Raw genomic sequence first — 17,074 nt, forward strand, 5'->3', positions numbered from 1 at the left:
CCCATCCCGTCCCTCTCCTTCCCCGCCCGTAGATGTGTCCGACTTTGAGAACAATAATGGCACTAGCGGGGCAGAGCTGAGCCAACGCCATGACAATCTCTCCACAGTGACCAACGCCATTGCCGGCATCAGCCCCTCTTCCTCCCTGTCAGCTCTCTCCAGCCGCGCCGCCTCTGTTGCCAGCCTCCACGAGCGCATCATGTTTGCTCCAGGCAGCGAAGAGGCCATCGAAAGGCTTAAGGTAGGAGGCTGGCGTGTTCTGCTCCTCTTCCCTCTGGAAGCGAGCGGACAGAGGGCTGTCAGGCTGGGCGGGAGCCTGAGGGCTCTGCGGGGGGACCAGCACGGGCTGGCTGCCTGGGCCGCATCCAGCCGCACGACATCCAGCAAGGCCGGGCACCGGGTGCTGTGCCTGGGTCACCACAACCCCCTTGTGGCTCGGGGGAGAGTGGCTGGAAAACTAACTGCCCGGCAGAAAAGGACCCGCGGGTGCTGGTCAACAGTCACCCGAGCGTGGGCCAGCGCTGTGCCCGGGTGGCCAAGGTGGCCGACGGCATCCTGGCCTGCGTCAGAAACAGCGTGGCCAGTGGGACCGGGGAGGTGGTTGTCCCCTTGTGGTGAGATTGCACCGCGAGCGCTGCGTCCAGCTTCGGGGCCTGGCTACGAGGACAGCGAGTTGCAGGTGGGGAGGACCCTGCTGGAAATGGCTGGAGCCCCCCCCCCAGCCTCTACAAGCGCCTGAACGGAGGTCGCAGCGAGGTGTCGGTCTCTTTTCTCGGGTGACAAGTGGTAGGACAAGTGAGGAAACAGTCTCAAGTCGTGTCAGGGGAGGTTTGGATGGGACATTAGGGAGGATTTCTGAGCAGAAAGGGTGGTTGGGCGTTGGAACGGGCTGCCCAGGGAGGTGGTGCAGTCACCATCCCTGGAGGTATTTAAGAGATGCGTGGATGTGGCATTTAGGGACAGGGCTTAGGGATGGGACTCGGTATGTCAGGCTGATGGTTGGACTTGGTGACCGTGAGGGTCTTTTCCAACCCAGAAGACGCTATCACTCTGTGATCCTATGGACACAGAGCCACGAGGTGCCCTGGACAGGGAGCGGGTTTGGCGCAGCAGGGTCCAGCCGGGGCTGCCTTTGCTGTGGGACAAGCACTCCCAGCAGAGCGAGGGGGTGAAGGGAAAATGCGAGCGCAGCGCTGCCGCAGCCCCTTGAAAGCAGCCTGAGAGCAGGGCCGGCTCCCTCGGGGGCTGCGCCCAGCCCAGGTGCACAGGACGCTGGACCATACAAAATGCTGAGCCCTGCTCACCCCACCAGGAAACAGAGAAGATCATTGCCGAGCTGAACGAGACGTGGGAGGAGAAGCTGCGCAGGACAGAGGCAATCCGGATGGAGAGGTGGGTCGGGGTCCCTGCGCCTGACCCTCTTCTTGCCTGCAGCCTCTCGGCACGTGGGACGGGATGGGGGCAGTTTGGTGCCTCCCAGGCCCCTCAGCACCATCCACCATCTCCACGTGGGCTCCAACCCTGCCCTGGCTACTCTGCACAGGGCTGCAGCAGCCGGCGGGCGTGGGGCATCGCCCAGGCTGGATCACCACCAGTGGGGACATGCGGTGGGTGGTGGCGGGTGGCTGTGGGGTCCAGAGTGTCTATGACAACCTCTGCTCCTGCAGGGAAGCCTTGCTGGCCGAGATGGGGGTGGCCATGAGGGAGGACGGAGGCACCCTGGGTGTTTTCTCTCCTAAAAAGGTAGGATTGTCTGATTTTCCCTGGCAAATGAGGGCGGGTTTGTACCCACGCGGTTCCCTTCAAACCTACCTTGCCACTGCTGGCCAGCCTCAAATATTTCCCTTGAGCTCTCAGAGGTGTTAACTGACCTCTCCTTGCTATGAAACCCGTGATGGACATTTCAGTGCCACCCCTGTACATCCACCGTGGGCTGTTTCGATAGAAGTGCATGGCTAAATTTTCAATGTCATTCCCCATCACCTGGCACGTGGAGGATGCCGTCCCCACCCAGGGGACACCGGTGAGCCTCAGGAACCGTGGCTGCGTTGGGCTCTGTGTCAGCTGTTAACACCCTGGGGTATTGCATGGTGTTGTCACCCTGCATCCTCGCCGAGAAACGAAGGCTCAGGAGCATTAAATACCGCTGTTTTATGTAGCATCCCAGAGAGCGTTTCTGGAGCAAAAGCTGGCCGTGCCCCCAGCAGCTCATCTGGCCGTGAGCCCTGATAGGCGCCAGCAGCAGCAGCACAGCCCTGCTGCTCCTTGGCACCCCGCGCCTGCAGTGGGCTAAGTGCCCCTGGCAGACAGCGTCCTGCGAGACGTGCAGGGCAAGGAGAGCAGGGTCTGCCCCCAGCCCCTGCTAGGACAAGCAGCAACGAGCCCTTTGGGACCTCGGCGTGGCTCTTCCAACAGGTTTTACACTGCTGTCTTTGTTTTCCATCTGCCGTCGCAGCCGCTGCCCATTAGGCCCCCCGATGTGTGCGTAGGAAGCGTGGGGGTTTATTCCCCAAAGCAGGTTTGTCCGGAAGGTGGCCTTGCTGTGTTGGTCTTGGTGCCGACTTGCTCTTCGGCTCTCTGGTGGGTGACAACTGCCCTGACTTCTCCAGCTGCTGGCAAGGAAAGTTAGCACTGAAGGCCTGCAAAACCCATTTGGATTGAGAGCAAAACCTAGCCGGGCTTTGTTGCCCTGCCATATGCCATCGCTGGGGTGACCGTTTCCCCAAACCTTGCAAATCTGGAGTGAAATTGCAAACTAAAACAGTCCCAGAGCTTCTCTGTCAGACCCAGGGGCTACGTGTCTGCCCAGAGGTCTGCAGGTTACGTGCTGTGGCCCGTTATTCCTGCCAGCAGCCGTGGAGGACAGCCTGCGTTTCCCTTCACCTCCAGCTCTCCTGCACTGTTTGGAGTGAGTCCCCTGCATCCATCAGGGTGTCTCCTGACGGGGACACCTCTGCATGCTGGGTGCCAGCAGGCTGATACCACATTTCTTCCTGTGTCTCTTATTTCTGGGAAACTCTGAGCTTCACCCGTTGATACTCCCAGGACTTTGCTGCCGGTTGAAGGCGCGATCGCAGCAGCTGGCAGTGGGACGAGCCAAGCGGGCTGCGGTCGGAGGGCTCCGTGGCCCCGGGAGTAAATTCCCTCTCATCAGAAGCAAAGTGGCTGTGGCTCGTGGGAGGGAACCCACAGGAGGGAGACCAGGGAGTGCAATCCAACCTGGGGCAAGGCTTCAGGTCTCTGCTGCTGGCTCTGGATGAACCTCTGGGCTGGGACCTGCTCCTTTGGGTGCTTCATCTGTCCCCGTGCCATCCGTGGAGGGAAACAGGGGCTTTTAGTTCCTCTTGTCCTGAAACAGCTGCTGTAAAGGAAGAGTCTCCGTCTCACCTTCTGTGACGGAGCTGGGGGTTGTGATAGCACCTGGCTATCTGCTTATCATAGCAGACACACAGTCACCTCCGTTCAAGGACTCCCCGTACAGCTCCCAGCTCCGTGCTGGGCCTGCTTACAACACAAAGTTTCCCAAGCAACCAAGGAAAAGCTGCCCAGACCTCGGTCCTCGGAAGAAGAAAGCAGGGAAGCGTGTAGAGGTGCAGAGTTGGAGTCCAGCCCTCGTTTTGTCCACGCTGGGTTAGGTCGGGGCAGCTGCAGGAGCTGGGGGGCCCCGTGGCGAGGCTGGGGGGTTGCCGTGCACCGGGGTGACTCTGTCCTTGCCTCCCCCAGACGCCCCACTTGGTCAACCTGAACGAGGACCCGCTCATGTCTGAGTGCCTTCTCTACTACATCAAGGACGGGATAACCAGGTGAGGGCCGGGTCCTGCAGAGCCTGTATCTCAGTGCTGGTGGGCACCCGCCCTCCTGCACCTTCCCCAGGCATCCCCAAAGTGGTGTGGCCGCTTGGGAAAAATGCGTGTCTGGGGAAATCTCACGGGGGACATTAGTCTTGCCATGCACCAAGGGCTGCTGGTGTGAGCCCAGAGGATATTTTTGGGTGGAGCCTCACGGAGGGGCTGGTTTGAGGAAGGACGGAGCCGGCTCAAGCTGTCTCTCCCCCGGCAGGGTTGGTCGGGAAGATGCAGAGAAGAGGCAGGACATTGTTCTCAGCGGGCACTTCATCAAGGAAGAGCACTGCCTCTTCCGCAGCGACACAAGGACGGGCGGTGAAGGTACTGCTTGTCCCGAGGGGCTCCAGCTGCCCAGGCTCATCCTGGACCTAGGAGGGTTCATCCCCCCCTCTTAGTCCTGGGGCGTGCTGTGGCTGACGTGAGGTTGGCCAAGCGCTGCTGCCAGCCCCGTTCGTTGCCTGCGGTGGTGGGGATGCGCCCGGGGACGCGGGGCTGCCCCTCCACTTGCCGCTTGTCACGCAGTGATTGTGACCCTGGAGCCCTGCGAAGGCGCCGACACCTATGTGAATGGCAAAAAGGTGACGGAGCCCAGCGTCCTGCGGTCAGGTGGGTCCCCAGGAGGGTGCTCCGGCCCGCCACCCCGCGCGGGTTCCCTGCCCCTAAACCTGAGCCCTTGTCCGCACCGCAGGAAACCGGATCATCATGGGGAAGAGCCACGTCTTCCGCTTCAACCACCCCGAGCAGGCCCGGCAGGAGCGGGAGCGGACACCGTGTGCGGAGACACCTGCTGAGCCCGTGGACTGGGCCTTTGCCCAGAGAGAGCTGCTGGAGAAGCAGGGCATCGACATGAAGCAGGAGATGGAGCAGAGGTGGGGAGGTGGGGCTGGGGCTGGGAGGAAGGGGAGGGAAAGAGCCCAGGTCGCTCATCCCCATCTTCCCCGCTCCTCCCAGGCTGCAGGAGCTGGAGGACCAGTACCGGCGGGAGAGGGAGGAGGCCAATTACCTTCTGGAGCAGCAGAGGCTGGTAGGTGGCCAGGCCTGGCTCCTCCCTGAGCACCACCGAGCCCCAGCAGAAATTTCTGTGGGGTGGCTTGGTGCATCTTCAAGATGACAGCAAACCCATACGTCGTTCCTGGGGCTGCCCAGCTATGTGGACCTGGAGGAGGGAGGAGGCTGCAGGGGAAGGGGGGATGTGCAGATGGTGGCTGAAGATCACATTTTGTGGGCTGCATCATTCTCCCTGCTTTCCCCAGGACTATGAGAGCAAATTGGAGGCTCTGCAGAAGCAGATGGACTCTAGGTATTACCCTGAGGCCAATGAGGAAGAAGAAGAACCTGAAGATGAAGGTGAGTGCTTGGTGAGGAAGGAGGGATGAAAGGAGTTGGGTGGGCAGCCTGGCTGTGTTGCGTGCTGTGCGCTGACGTTACCTGCAGATGCATTTGGGGAGGGGAGATGGTACGGTCTGAGTTTCACCTCCATCCTGTCAGCCCTTTCGAGGAGGCATTAATAAAAAACAGCCAGAAAATCGGTAAGAGAATGGATTTAGAATAATGACCAAAAAGACAACCAAACAAAAAAAGTCAGTGCAACAACTGGGTGCAGAGCACCTCGGTGAGTCAGTAAGAAGTCCCCGGGAGGGTTTTTTGTGATGGGTTTGTCCATTGTTGCACCTGAACCCCTTCCCCGCCTCCTTTGCCTGATGGCTGAGCAGGTGCCGGCGGGGAGGGTAGGGCTGCATTGCCGTTGCTTCCACGGCACCGCGGTGGGGCACAGAAGCTCCTTGTGGGAAGAAGTGCCGTGCACGCAGGCACCTCTGTGCCGTGTCCTCCTCCTCGCCGCGGGGCGCGTGTGGTGACTGTCCCTCTGCATCCCACAGTGCAGTGGACGGAGCGGGAATTCGAGCTCGCCCTCTGGGCCTTCAGAAAGTGGAAGTGGTACCAGTTCACCTCCCTCCGTGACCTGCTGTGGGGCAACGCCATCTTCCTCAAGGAAGCCAACGCCATCAGTGTGGAGCTGAAGAAAAAGGTGGGTGCCTGCTACTGCCAGCCAAAGCTTCTGGTTGTCACCGCCATGGCGTTGTGGGGAGCGAATCCCCTGGGGTTTTGGAGGGCGCACGGTGCTGCTGCTTGCCACTGCAGGCTTAGCGAGCGGGCGCAAAGCTGTGTGCTGGCAGGGAGCTAAGAGTCCAGAGCGGGTGGCTGCAGCACATCCCCGTCACACAGCTGGGCATGTCCCCATGCGGCGATGCCTGGGAAGCCCGAGAGAAGTGGCTCCAGCAGGGCGGGAAGGGCAGAGGCCAAGGGGGAAGCAGGGCTGGCTGCCCCTCACTCAGGACTCAGGGAGCTTCCTCACCCAGGGGCAGCGTTTCTGTGTTTCACCCTACGCAGTTCTTGCACGAATTTCTGAGCCTGCCTTTTGAAGTGTTCCTGCGTTTAGTGCATGCCACATCTCAGGGTGAGCCCTGCTGCAGGGCCCCTCCTTGTCCTCCATCAGAGCCTGCTGAAGGCCACTTTTAGTTTTCCTGTTAGACAGGACGGTGTGCAGTCCTCCTCCTCTGCCTGTCAGCCTGGTCCTAGGGCTGCTCCGTGACTCTGCATGGCACCCACAGCAGAGCCCTGAGCCAGACAAGCGTGCATGGTTGGGTGTTGCTCGGGGACATGCCACGGACAGCCCAGGCTGACAGTGCCATGGTCCTCTTGGCAAGGTCGCCATCCCTCATTACCCCCTTCCAGGTCCAGTTCCAGTTTGTCCTCCTGACGGACACGCTGTATTCGCCGCTCCCTCCCGACCTGCTGCCTCCTGATGCTGCCAAGGACCGGGAGAAGCGGCCATTCCCCCGGACCATCGTGGCTGTGGAGGTGCAGGACCAGAAGAACGGGGCAACGCATTACTGGACCCTGGAGAAGCTCAGGTGGGGCAAGAGATGCCCACGCGGGGCTGGCTTAGAGTGGGAGGGCTTGGCCGGCCCCTGCCTGGTTTCTCACAGCCACCCGGTGTCCCTGTGCCCGCAGGCAGCGCCTGGACCTAATGCGCGAAATGTACGACCGTGCAGCAGAAGTGCCTTCGAGCGTCATCGAGGACTGCGACAACGTGGTGACCGGCGGAGATCCCTTCTACGACCGCTTCCCGTGGTTCAGGCTGGTTGGCAGGTGAGCGCTTTGTCTCCTCCAACACGCAGCTCAGGGGCACGGCGTCCCCCTGGGGCAGCACGGCTGCCAGAGGAAGCCGTCCTCTTGCTCGCGACGGCCCCGCCGCGCCTGCTTCTGGCACCCCGCGGTGGCTGGTCACCCTCCTGCCTGCCACGGAGCGGTGCCACCCCGCAGGGGCTGCCAGCTGCGGGAGGGCACAGCCAGCAGAGGGGCTGCAGGCAGGGGTGGGCGGAGAGCCCGTGCCACCGTGCCTGCCGCCTGTCTGTGAGCCCAGCCGTAGGTGTTCGCGTCCGAGCATCTGTCTGTGCCGCCCGTGCCGTGTGTCTCCATGTGCTCCCCGCGCGGTGCCGGCGGCGAGGACAGGCAGCCCCGGCGGGGACACACAGACGTGTGTGCCGCAGAGGTGTCACCCCATGCCGTGGCACTGCCGGCAGCAGGATTCCCCTCGGCGGTGGGGCATCGCCCAGCCTCGTGTCTCGTGCTCCGTCCCCGCTGCGCTGCACTGCCTGCAAAGCCAGCGACGGGAATCCCCGTGTTTGCACCAGTTTGTTGGGTCACTCTTTTTTCTACGCTTTATAGCTGATGGCCGTTGGTGGCTTCCTTTAAAGATGTGCTGGACGGGCAGGTCTCTGTTTCCCGACATCCCTCGGTTTGAGCAGAAACCAAACCAAACCAAACCAAACTAAAAAAAAAAAAAAAAAAAAAGGCAAAGCAAAATTCCTATTCTTGCTCTCTCTGTTTGGAACAGCTGGTGTTAACCTGTCTTCTATCTTGTTGTACTAACCTTAGTTCAGATATCTCTGGCTGCAACAGCTCTCCTCTTTTCAACACATGCATGAGCGAGCGCATGGCTGATCTCACCCCCTCCCCTACCTTCTCGAACCCCGACTCCGACATCACCGAGCCTGCTGACGAGCAGCACGAGGGGCAGGAGGAGGAGGAGGAGGAGGCGGAGGACCTGGAGGAAGACATCTTTCCGGAGTGCCCGCTGTGTGATGGCCGGGATCCGTTTTACGACCGCTCCCCCCTGTTCAGTTTAGTAGGAAGGTTGGTGAGGTTTTAGGAGAGCATGCCGGGAAGGAACTAGCTCTTTCGCATGAGGGAACTGCTTTCTGGCACGACCCCCACCTCCAGGGCATCCCACGGGCGCAGGGGTGGCTGGCTGGCCACGAGAGCCGCCGCGGCCGGGGCCACCGAGGTAGGGCTGTGGCGAGCACGGCGCCGAGGGCACAGGGACCGCGGAGGCAGAGCGAGCGCGCTGACCCAGCGCGAGACCCCTTAGGCAGGTCCCTGCTTTGGGCAGCCCCCAAAAACATCAGGTCACCGTTTCCCTGGCATCCAATGTGCTGCAGGACCTGTGCTATGGGGTCGGGGCCTTTTTGTCCCTGAAAGGGTCACCTCCTGCCAGTCGCAGTGAAGACCGTGAGCGCGCAGCTCTGCGTCTTTGTCCCAGGGCAGCGGTGTGCAGGTGCTGTGAGGCCACAAGTTTCGCAGCTGTCCCAGCGCAGCAGGGAGAAACGGGGCTGTGCCAGTCTGCGTGAGCCCCTGGGGTGACCGGGGGGCGCTCAGGTGGCTCGGGGGAGCCATGGGAGTGAGGGGAGCCTGGGATCAGGAAGGAGGACTCTGGAAAGCAGTTTTCTCTTGCTGCCTGTGCCCCATGAGCAGCTCAGGGCTATTCCCGCAGGCTGGCAGCCGCCAGCACGGGGGATGCTCAGGGGTGGCGGCACACAGGGATCTGGGCTGCAGGAGCAGGAATGGACGAGAGCCTCGATTTCTCCTCCCTGTTTGCCAGGAGAGCCCTGGGCTCAGTCACTCTTGGCCTGGAGCGACCCCTCAGGCTCCGGCTGTGCCTTGAGACTCAGTCGCGAGTCACCCATCCCCAAAACGCCCTCCCGATGCGGGCAGGGTGATGCTGGCCTCCCTGGTTTTGCTGCAGAAGTCTTCCCAAGGGGACAAGGGGACGTGTGCCCGGAGCAGGACCCGGAGCCCCCACTCCGGGGGCTGGGAGGGTTCACTGAAGGCGGCCCCCCCACCAGGGCTGCTCTTCCTCGCTGTGTTAAAACCTGGGGCGTGGGGAGCGAGGTGGGGAGGAGACAGAGCAGCTCAGGCAGAGAGGGAGGAGGTGGGGTAAGAGCCCTGCAGCCTCAGACCGAAAGAGCTGGGTTCTTCCGCCCTTTTTTTTTTCCTTTTTCTTTTTTTCCTTTTTTTCAAAAAGCAAAACCAAAACCAAAACTCTTGGGGGCACCTCAAAAACAAACCCACCGACCTGCCGAGCAAGCCTCCATGGCCACGGGCCCCGCTCTGTGCCGGGGGGACGGTCCCCCAGGTCGTCCCCTCAGGCTCTCCCAACTTCTTTTGAGTCTGCCCCGGGTTTGGCTCCCCGCGCAGCAGCTGTGCTGGCCACATTTCTTGTGAAGTGTGCTTTGATTGGTTTATGATTGGATCCTTGTCTTTGATTATTTTTTTTTCCTTTATTTCTTTCTTTCATTTTTTTTTTAATTTTATTTTTAGCTGCTGGCTCTCTCTCTCCAAAGCTTTAGCGAAAATTGGGGTTATTTCACTTTTGTCTTACTTTGGAAAGGCTTTTCTTTGGTCTGAGCATGCCATCTTTGCACCTCACCAATCTTGTGGTTAGTGTCCCTGCCCTCCTTCCTCTAGTGACACACTTGTCCCCCTCCTCCCTGCCCTCCTCCTCCTCCCTCCCTCCCTCCCCTCCATCCTTTCCCTTCCTCCTTCACCCCCCACCTCACTCCGGTTTCATCCCGATGAGCTGCCCGGTGTTTTTGGGGCAGGAGAAAGACGTGCGGGCGCTCCCCAGCCCGTGCCTGCTCCAGCCCCTCGGCCCTGCTGGCCTCCACGAAGAGATGGGGCAAGACAGGGACGCCTGGCGGGGGATCGCGCTCCGTGCCTCAGTCCCTCGTGGAGTCTCTTTGGGTGGAAAAAGGCTCAGACAGCGGTTTGAGGTCGGCCGGAGCTACAGCCGCAGGGAGAACCTCTGAACCTCAAGGTCTGGGCTTCACGTGCAGGGCTGCGGCCTTCCTGCAAGAGCCCCGCCGTGCTTTCGGATGCTGTTTGGATGCCTGCGAGGTTAGGAAGCCGTGAGCAGCAAAGCCAAGCTGCTTGGAGATGTTTGCAGCCCCCTCGGGAGCCTCCCAAAGCCGACGTGTCCCGGCGGGTGCCATCAGGATCCTGACCACGGAGCACAAGGATGCTGCAGGAGATCAGGGCCGAGGGCACGGCGTGCTTCCACCACCGCTGCGCCAGAAGAAACGCTGCGACTTGGGCAGAAAGGACCAAAATGGGTCCCCAGCTCGCAGCCGGGGAGGGAGGCACCGAGCCAGCTGGCCGCCAGCGTGAGGAAGGCAGCAAGAGGAGGCCAAACGCCTGAGGGATGGGGAGCACCGCACGGCCACGTGCCTGTCCCCAGCCCGACCGCCAGGAGGAGGCCCCCGGGAGCTCAGCTGTCACCTCGGAGCCCCGGGGTGGCACCTCGCCCGGTGATGTCCCTGCGGGTGGCCCGGGACCCCAAGGCCCCAGGCAGGACGGGGCGGGGGACACGTGCACGCCGCCAGTGCCACCAGCCACGCCACGCAGCCTCCCCAGCCACCTCCAGCCACCGCCGCCCAGGGCAGGTTCACCTCTGGAGGCTCCGGGGCCCCAGGCAGGACCTTCTCCTCCCTCCCCTCCCTCGCCCCTTCCCTCCCCACCCCGGCCTCGCCTCGCCCGCTCCCTGTTGCCTCCGCAGCACCCCCGAGCTCTCTCACAGCACCTCCTGCCCCCGTCCTCCAGCTCGTCACTGCCACGACGGTCCTCCTCCCGGCTTGTTGCGGCACCGGCGCAGTCCCATCCCCTCCCCTCCCCAGGACGCGCTCCCGCCCGCAGCGGAGGGGACGGCCGGCGAGGCGCGCCTGCTCCCTGCCCCGCGCTGGCCCTGGCTGCCCCTCATGGCTTTGCTTTGCAGCGCCGTCGCGGCCTCAGTGGTGACCTGGGACCCGGCCGCCGGCGGCCGCCACCCGCGCCTGGGGACGCGCGGGCGGGGGCGGTGACGGCGCTCCCCGTGTCGCTTCCCCCCCGGCAGGGCCTTCGTGTACCTCAGCAACCTGCTGTACCCCGTGCCCCTGGTCCATCGCGTGGCCATCGTCAGCGAGAAGGGCGAGGTGAAGGGCTTCCTGCGCGTGGCCGTCCAGGCCATCTCAGGTAGGAGGCGAGGCCCCGCGTCGCCTCGGCCCGCGTGTTCCCCCGGGGCCCCCCCGCTAACGCCTCGGCACCTTCCTCCCCCAGCCGACGAGGAGGCCCCGGACTATGGCTCCGGAGTGCGGCAGTCGGGGACGGCGAAGATATCCTTCGATGACCAGCACTTTGAGAAGGTACGGCCGCGGCGGTGGCACGGGGGCATTGTAGAGCCGCTGCTCTCCGAGGCATGCTTGTCCCGTGGGGTTTGAAGGAGCGTGCTGCTCTCTGCCCCGTCCCAGCCATCGGGCGGTGCAAAGCACGCTCCGGGTGACATCTGGCCCTGGTCCCGCTGCTCGAGGAGCCCTGTCCTGGGGGGGCTGCTGTGGGGCGCGACGGACGAGCCGGAGCTGCCCGTGTGGCTGTACCCGTGCTCGGCACCGCGGTGGTGGCGCCGCCAGCCTCCCTCAGGCACGCTTCTCCATCGCCCCCCTGCAGTTCCAGTCCGAGTCCTGCCCCGCCGTGGGGATGTCCCGCTCGGGAACCTCCCAGGAGGAGCTGCGCATCGTCGAAGGCCAGGGGCAGATCAGTGACTTGGGGCCCTCCGCCGATGAAGTCAACAACAACACCTGCGCAGGTGAGCGGCGAGCCACCCGCACTCACCGCCGGGGCCATCTGAGCACTGCAAGCCCCCGCCTCTGGCAGCTCACGGCCAGCAGCAGTGCAGAGCTGTTGGCAGGCGTCAGGAAGACAACTCCTGACGTCCGAGGGCTCTCTCCTCCACACAGTGACACCAGAGGACCTTCTCCTGGACAGCCCAGAGAAGTCCACAATGGATGGGCCCCTGGAGGCAGCTCTGGACCACCTGAAGCTGGGCAGCATCTTCACTTTCCGAGTGACTGTCCTGCAAGCCTCCAGCATCTCAGCAGAATATGCAGATATCTTCTGCCAGTTCAAGTGAGACCACGGTGGCCCCCAGCCCATTTTCTCCCTCCACGCTCTGGCCTTCGCCTCCTCGGGTTGCCCCAGGAGGAGGCAGGCAGGGGTAGCGCTGGGAGCTTCATCCCACGCTCTGCTCTCGTCCTTAATTCCGCTCCATGGCTTTCATGGAAGGGGAGGCAAAACCAAGAGGTGCAGGGTGAGCGTGCGTGTTAGCCTGGACACACGTTTGGTCACTGGTGAAAGCTGAAGACAGCGTCTGATAGGCGCTGGGGGGCTGCAGATTAGCGTGGGGCAGGTTTTCTGTGTCAGCCCAGGCCAGGTGACAGGACACAGCCCTGTGTGGGGCGCAGGCTTGGCCCCTACCCTCTCTCCCTTCCCTGTTCCCTCACACCCAGCTGCTGCACTGTCCTGCAGCCCCCGAACACCTTCCCTTCCCTTTGCAGTTTCATCCATCGCCACGACGAGGCCTTTTCAACAGAGCCCTTGAAGAACACAGGGCGAGGGCCGCCGCTGGGTTTCTACCACGTCCAAAACGTGAGTACCCTGCCTCTGGGCACCCCCTCACCCCCTCAGCTGCTGGCGTCTCCCTAGGGTGTCAGGCAGATCTTCTCCCCAGAGCAGCCCTTTCTTCCCCAGTGCCTGTTTTCTCAGCGCATCACATCCCGTTCTAAACCAGGCAGCATGGCTGCATGCTTTTTCTCTCTCAGATTGCTGTGGAGGTGACCAAGTCCTTCATCGAGTACATCAAGAGCCAGCCGATTGTATTTGAAGTTTTTGGGCACTATCAGCAACACCCCTTCCCACCTCTCTGCAAGGACGTCCTCAGGTGGGTGCCCCTGGCCACGTGCCGCTCTTTCTGCCTTCCCCTGGTGCCGCGGGGCTGGGCTGGGAGAGCACCCTGGCTTCACAGGGGTGCGGAGGAAGGTGGCCCCAGGCCGGATTTGGGGACCCCTTGCCAGTTCCTGCCGCGGGTGCTTTTATCCGAGCCTGTTCTCTCTACAGCCCACTGAGGCCATCCCGGCGCCACTTCCCCCGGGTGATGCCACTCTCCAAGCCAGGTAGGAGACCGCGTCCTGCCCCTCTCCTGCAGTCCCCAGGCTGCAGACCAGGTCCCCTGCTGCGCCCCGCTCCCTGCGCCCTCTTGCCATGGGCTTGCAGGGCAGGGCCTGAGGGGGCGTCACAAAATGCGTTGTGCACCACAGCACCCGGAGGCCCTTCAGCACCCACTCGCTCAGTGTACGGCTGACGCAAACCCCTTTGCAAGCGCTTTTTCCCTTGTGCTCACGGCAGCCCCGTGGTCCCCCTCCCTCGTGCCGAGTGTCTGCGTGTAACCGCTTTGCTTTGTGTTGGCCTCTCTGTTTGTCTCCCTCCCTCCCTCCCTCCCTCCCCACAAGAGCACACCAAACCCCTCCGGCTCACCGGGTGCTCGGTGCCAGCTGCTCTGGCGGGCTCGCTCCTGGACACGCTCTCCGGGCACGTGCTGGCAGCCGCCACCGCCGCTACCTCCCTCCTGCGGCACGGCGTGGAGGAGCCCGCCTGCCCGCCGCCCCTGCCCGCCACGGACCGTGCAGTCGGGAAGGCGCAGAAGCCGGGTTCGTGCCCGCACGGGGCTGTAGCAGGGCCAGCGGCTCCTCGGGTCTCCTGCCGCAGCCGTCCCCTGGGGCACGCAGTGCCTGGAGCTCCTGAAGCCGCCCTTGCAGGGGCTAGGCAAGTCTCCACTGCCTCTGGCTGCTGAGACCCGAGTTGCTCTGGTTCGGCCGAGTGCGGTGGTTTGCTGTGATGCCTGCCCGCATCCCGCTCCAGCACCGAAGGATATGTGCCGGCCGCCCCTCTCCGGCTGTCCACAAGCTGCTCCCCTGGTGCTGGAGCGGTGCTGCGTGGTTTGGGCCCTGTCCCTGCACCTGCTGGGGCTGCAGGGCTGGGATGGGTGTCTCCGGGGGAAGCCCCATCCTGAACTCTCCCTGCTCTGCTTTGGGAGCGGGAGGAAGCACACGACGGCCAGCGAGGTCCCCAGGATGGGGCTGTGTCCCCCTGGACTAGTGTCCCCCCCACACTGCCTTGCTGCTGCCCTGCTTGCTGGCTCCGCCTGTCTGACCCCAGCTCCCGTGCCTGCTCTGCCTTCCCCTGCTTGCTGCTATGTGCCGGGCTCCAAACTTCAGCAGCAGCCTCCCTCTTCCCTGCCTCGACATTAAGTCGTCCTTCCCACCCGCTGCAGTGCCTGCCACCAAACTGAGCACCATGACTCGTCCCAGTGCCGGACCCTGCCAGTGCAAGTACGACCTGATGGTCTTCTTCGAGATCTGCGAGCTGGAGGCCAACGGCGAGTAAGTCCTGCCTGTGAGCCCCGGGCACGGTCACGCCTGCATGTGCAAGCTCCCCAGGGGCACCCCCGAGCAGCGAGGATTCCTTCTCCCTCGGGATCAGTTGCCCCGGTGGTGGTGTGCGGAGTGTCTGGGGACGCGAGGTGCCCCCGCACGCTCTCTGGGTGAACGGTGCCGCCTGCGTGCCGTTCCGTGGCGAAAGAGAAGCGTGGTGGGCTTGGGCACACGAGCAGAGCCGTGTCCCACCACCATCCTCTCTTCCAGCTACATCCCGGCCGTTGTGGACCACCGCGGAGGCATGCCGTGCCACGGCACCTTCCTGCTCCACCAGGTATTCCCTCCCCGAGTCCCTGTTGCACCCTGCCTGGCTCCTGCCTCGCTGCCCAGGCTCTGTACTGACCACTGCCCTTTTCTCGCTGGCCTCGGGGGGTCTCAGGGTATCCAGAGGAGGATCACCGTCACCTTGGTGCATGAAACGGGCAGCCTGATCCGCTGGAAGGAAGTGCGGGAGCTGGTTGTGGGTAAGCAGAGCTGGGAGGGGCGGCATCGGAGCTCCCCCCAAAATCCTCCCCACACCGCTAGGGATTTGTTCCTCTTCTCCCTCTCCCTTTCCCACTTACTGCCTGCTATTACAATTGAAATAGCAAAGAGGTGACTGCTCCCTGTGTGCCACCACGGGGCCATCGTGGTCCTGGGCACCAGTTGGGACACAAGGGGGACCCACGCCGGTCACGAGGACCCTGGCGGGGGATCTGAGCGGGTCCCTGTGCTGCATTTGCAGGTCGGATCCGGAACACCCCAGAAGCTGATGAGTCTCTCATTGACCCCAACATCCTGTCCCTGAACATCCTGTCCTCTGGCTACATCCATCCTTCCCAGGATGACCGGTGCGTGCCACTGCTTCTCTTGCTCTTCCCCCGACTGCAGCACTGGGGGAGATGTGGGGACCCCCCTCTCCCTTGGGCGCTCTGAGCCCCTCTGCAGGGTCCTGCTGGCCCTTGCTGCTTTTGGGGGGGGATGCTGCTTTTCTCGAGCTGCAGAGGGTCTCACAGAGCCCCCAAAGCCTGGGACACCAGCCCCCTTCCTCCTCCTCCTCCCTGAGGCCCTTCCAGACCGTGGGTGGCCATGCGGGGTATCGGGGTCAGGGTCCTGTTCAGTGACGGCGACAGGAGGTTGTGCTGACCCTGCCACAGACTGTCCTGTGTCCTGGCTAAATGGCTGGAAATGCTGCTTCGTGCCCGTGGCGTCTGGGGCCGTGGGGGAAAGCCCCTCACGCATGCCCTGGCAGGGCTGTCCCCGCACCGAGGCTGTGCTGTGGCCACCCCACGTGGTCGGAGCGTGTGCATGTGGGGTGCTGTGACATTCGGGGATGAGAGTCGGGCTGGGCGTTGGTGGCTCGGGGAGCGGCGGGGGCCGGTCCTGAGCAGTGAGCAGGGCAGTTCCCAGCATAGGAGCACAGTTCCTGGCATAGGAGCATCCCGGATGGCAGCAGGACCATCTTTTCCCCTCATTTTTGGGACCGCTGGGTCACTCCTCCCCGGGGAGGCTGGTGTCTCGGTGACAACGCTCTGGCTGCGAGGTGCAGCCCTAAAGTGCAGGCAGGGAGCGCCCAGGCACGGGGCCGGGGTGCGCGTGTGAGCGTCGGGCATTGTCACGCCCGTTGGGACAGCAAAGCGAGGCCAGGCAGGAGGCTGGTGGCCTGGGACAGCGGGGCGAGGAGGATTCACACCGGCAGAGCCATGGCGGTTGTTGCCAGATGTCAAGGGGCCGGGCGGATGCGACAGCCAGGCTCGCGGGGCTGCCCTGACGTGCATCAGCCTCTGCTGTCTGGGGTGCTGCCAGATCTCGTCTCCGGCATCCCCGGTGCAGCCAGGCACAGGGAACGTGGCTCCCGCCTTACCCCGCGTGCGGGGCAGGAGGCTCCGCGCATCTCCCGGGGGTGCTCGGGGAGGGGAGCAGGCAGGCGGGGACGTGGGGTGTGCGGGAGCTGGTCTCACCCACCTGCTGGGGGCATTGCCTGGGAGCAAGCCCCGCAGCGGGGCCACGGGGTACCCGCCGTCTCCCTGGGGAGCCCGGGCACGGGGCTGGGGGGCAGCGGCGGGTGCCGGCTGGCACGGCGGGGGACGGAGGACGCTGGCTCCCAGCAAGATGCCGAGGGGCCGCTGCAGCAACCCCGCGCTTCCATCCCGCCGCGGTCCTGCATGCTCCGACCCCAGACGCCTGCCGGGGACGCGAGGCCGAGGGCGGCAGCGGGCAGAGCGGCGCCCGCCTCGCCCTCCTCCCAGGCTGCTTCTGCTCCCCGCTTTGCTACCGGCCGCCACGCAGCCTCCATCGCCGACAGCGGGCCCTGCCTCTGCCCATCTCCCGCAGCCTCCCGGGCCTTTTGGGGCAGCCTCCCGCCGGCTGCAGGAGCGGGGCCGCCCCGCAGGGACGTTCGGCGCTCCCCGGGACCCCCCCTCCTGCCCGCCGCATGCCCGGGCAGCGCTGGGGTGCGGCGGGCGGCGCCCAAGAGCCTTCCTTGCTTCTCTCCAAACCCGCTGCTGCCGCTGCCCATCCGAGCCCACACTAACCATGTGATTGTTTTGTGTTTTCGCAGGCAGTTTCTTGATTCGGATATGCCTAGGTATTATTTGTTTCCATTGGTTT

At 63.5% G+C, this 17,074-nt stretch overlaps 1 protein-coding gene across 24 annotated transcripts in view; it reads left to right on the plus strand.

Moving 5' to 3' along the window:
• Positions 1-17,074, plus strand: part of KIF1A (kinesin family member 1A) — a 37,859-nt gene that overhangs the window by 12,446 nt on the left and 8,339 nt on the right. For 5 of the 24 annotated variants that reach the window (XM_080604371.1, XM_080604382.1, XM_080604392.1 and 2 more), the window contains exons 15-39: positions 33-241; positions 1,313-1,392; positions 1,668-1,743; positions 3,724-3,803; positions 4,060-4,166; positions 4,368-4,451; positions 4,534-4,714; positions 4,797-4,869; positions 5,099-5,192; positions 5,723-5,871; positions 6,579-6,757; positions 6,858-6,995; positions 7,785-8,042; positions 11,074-11,192; positions 11,277-11,362; positions 11,664-11,802; positions 11,954-12,122; positions 12,551-12,641; positions 12,815-12,933; positions 13,110-13,165; positions 14,323-14,431; positions 14,693-14,759; positions 14,865-14,949; positions 15,210-15,315; positions 17,025-17,051. In XM_080604371.1, coding sequence (XP_080460497.1) covers positions 33-241; positions 1,313-1,392; positions 1,668-1,743; positions 3,724-3,803; positions 4,060-4,166; positions 4,368-4,451; positions 4,534-4,714; positions 4,797-4,869; positions 5,099-5,192; positions 5,723-5,871; positions 6,579-6,757; positions 6,858-6,995; positions 7,785-8,042; positions 11,074-11,192; positions 11,277-11,362; positions 11,664-11,802; positions 11,954-12,122; positions 12,551-12,641; positions 12,815-12,933; positions 13,110-13,165; positions 14,323-14,431; positions 14,693-14,759; positions 14,865-14,949; positions 15,210-15,315; positions 17,025-17,051 — 2,881 coding nt within the window. The remainder of the gene's footprint in view (positions 1-32; positions 242-1,312; positions 1,393-1,667; positions 1,744-3,723; positions 3,804-4,059; positions 4,167-4,367; positions 4,452-4,533; positions 4,715-4,796; positions 4,870-5,098; positions 5,193-5,722; positions 5,872-6,578; positions 6,758-6,857; positions 6,996-7,784; positions 8,043-11,073; positions 11,193-11,276; positions 11,363-11,663; positions 11,803-11,953; positions 12,123-12,550; positions 12,642-12,814; positions 12,934-13,109; positions 13,166-14,322; positions 14,432-14,692; positions 14,760-14,864; positions 14,950-15,209; positions 15,316-17,024; positions 17,052-17,074) is intronic. The other 19 variants (XM_080604390.1, XM_080604391.1, XM_080604373.1 and 16 more) reach the window with 9 other exon arrangements.

Source organism: Anser brachyrhynchus (assembly GCF_964034855.1).
Source record: "Anser brachyrhynchus genome assembly, chromosome: 9".
In the NCBI taxonomy this organism is placed as follows: domain Eukaryota; kingdom Metazoa; phylum Chordata; class Aves; order Anseriformes; family Anatidae; genus Anser; species Anser brachyrhynchus.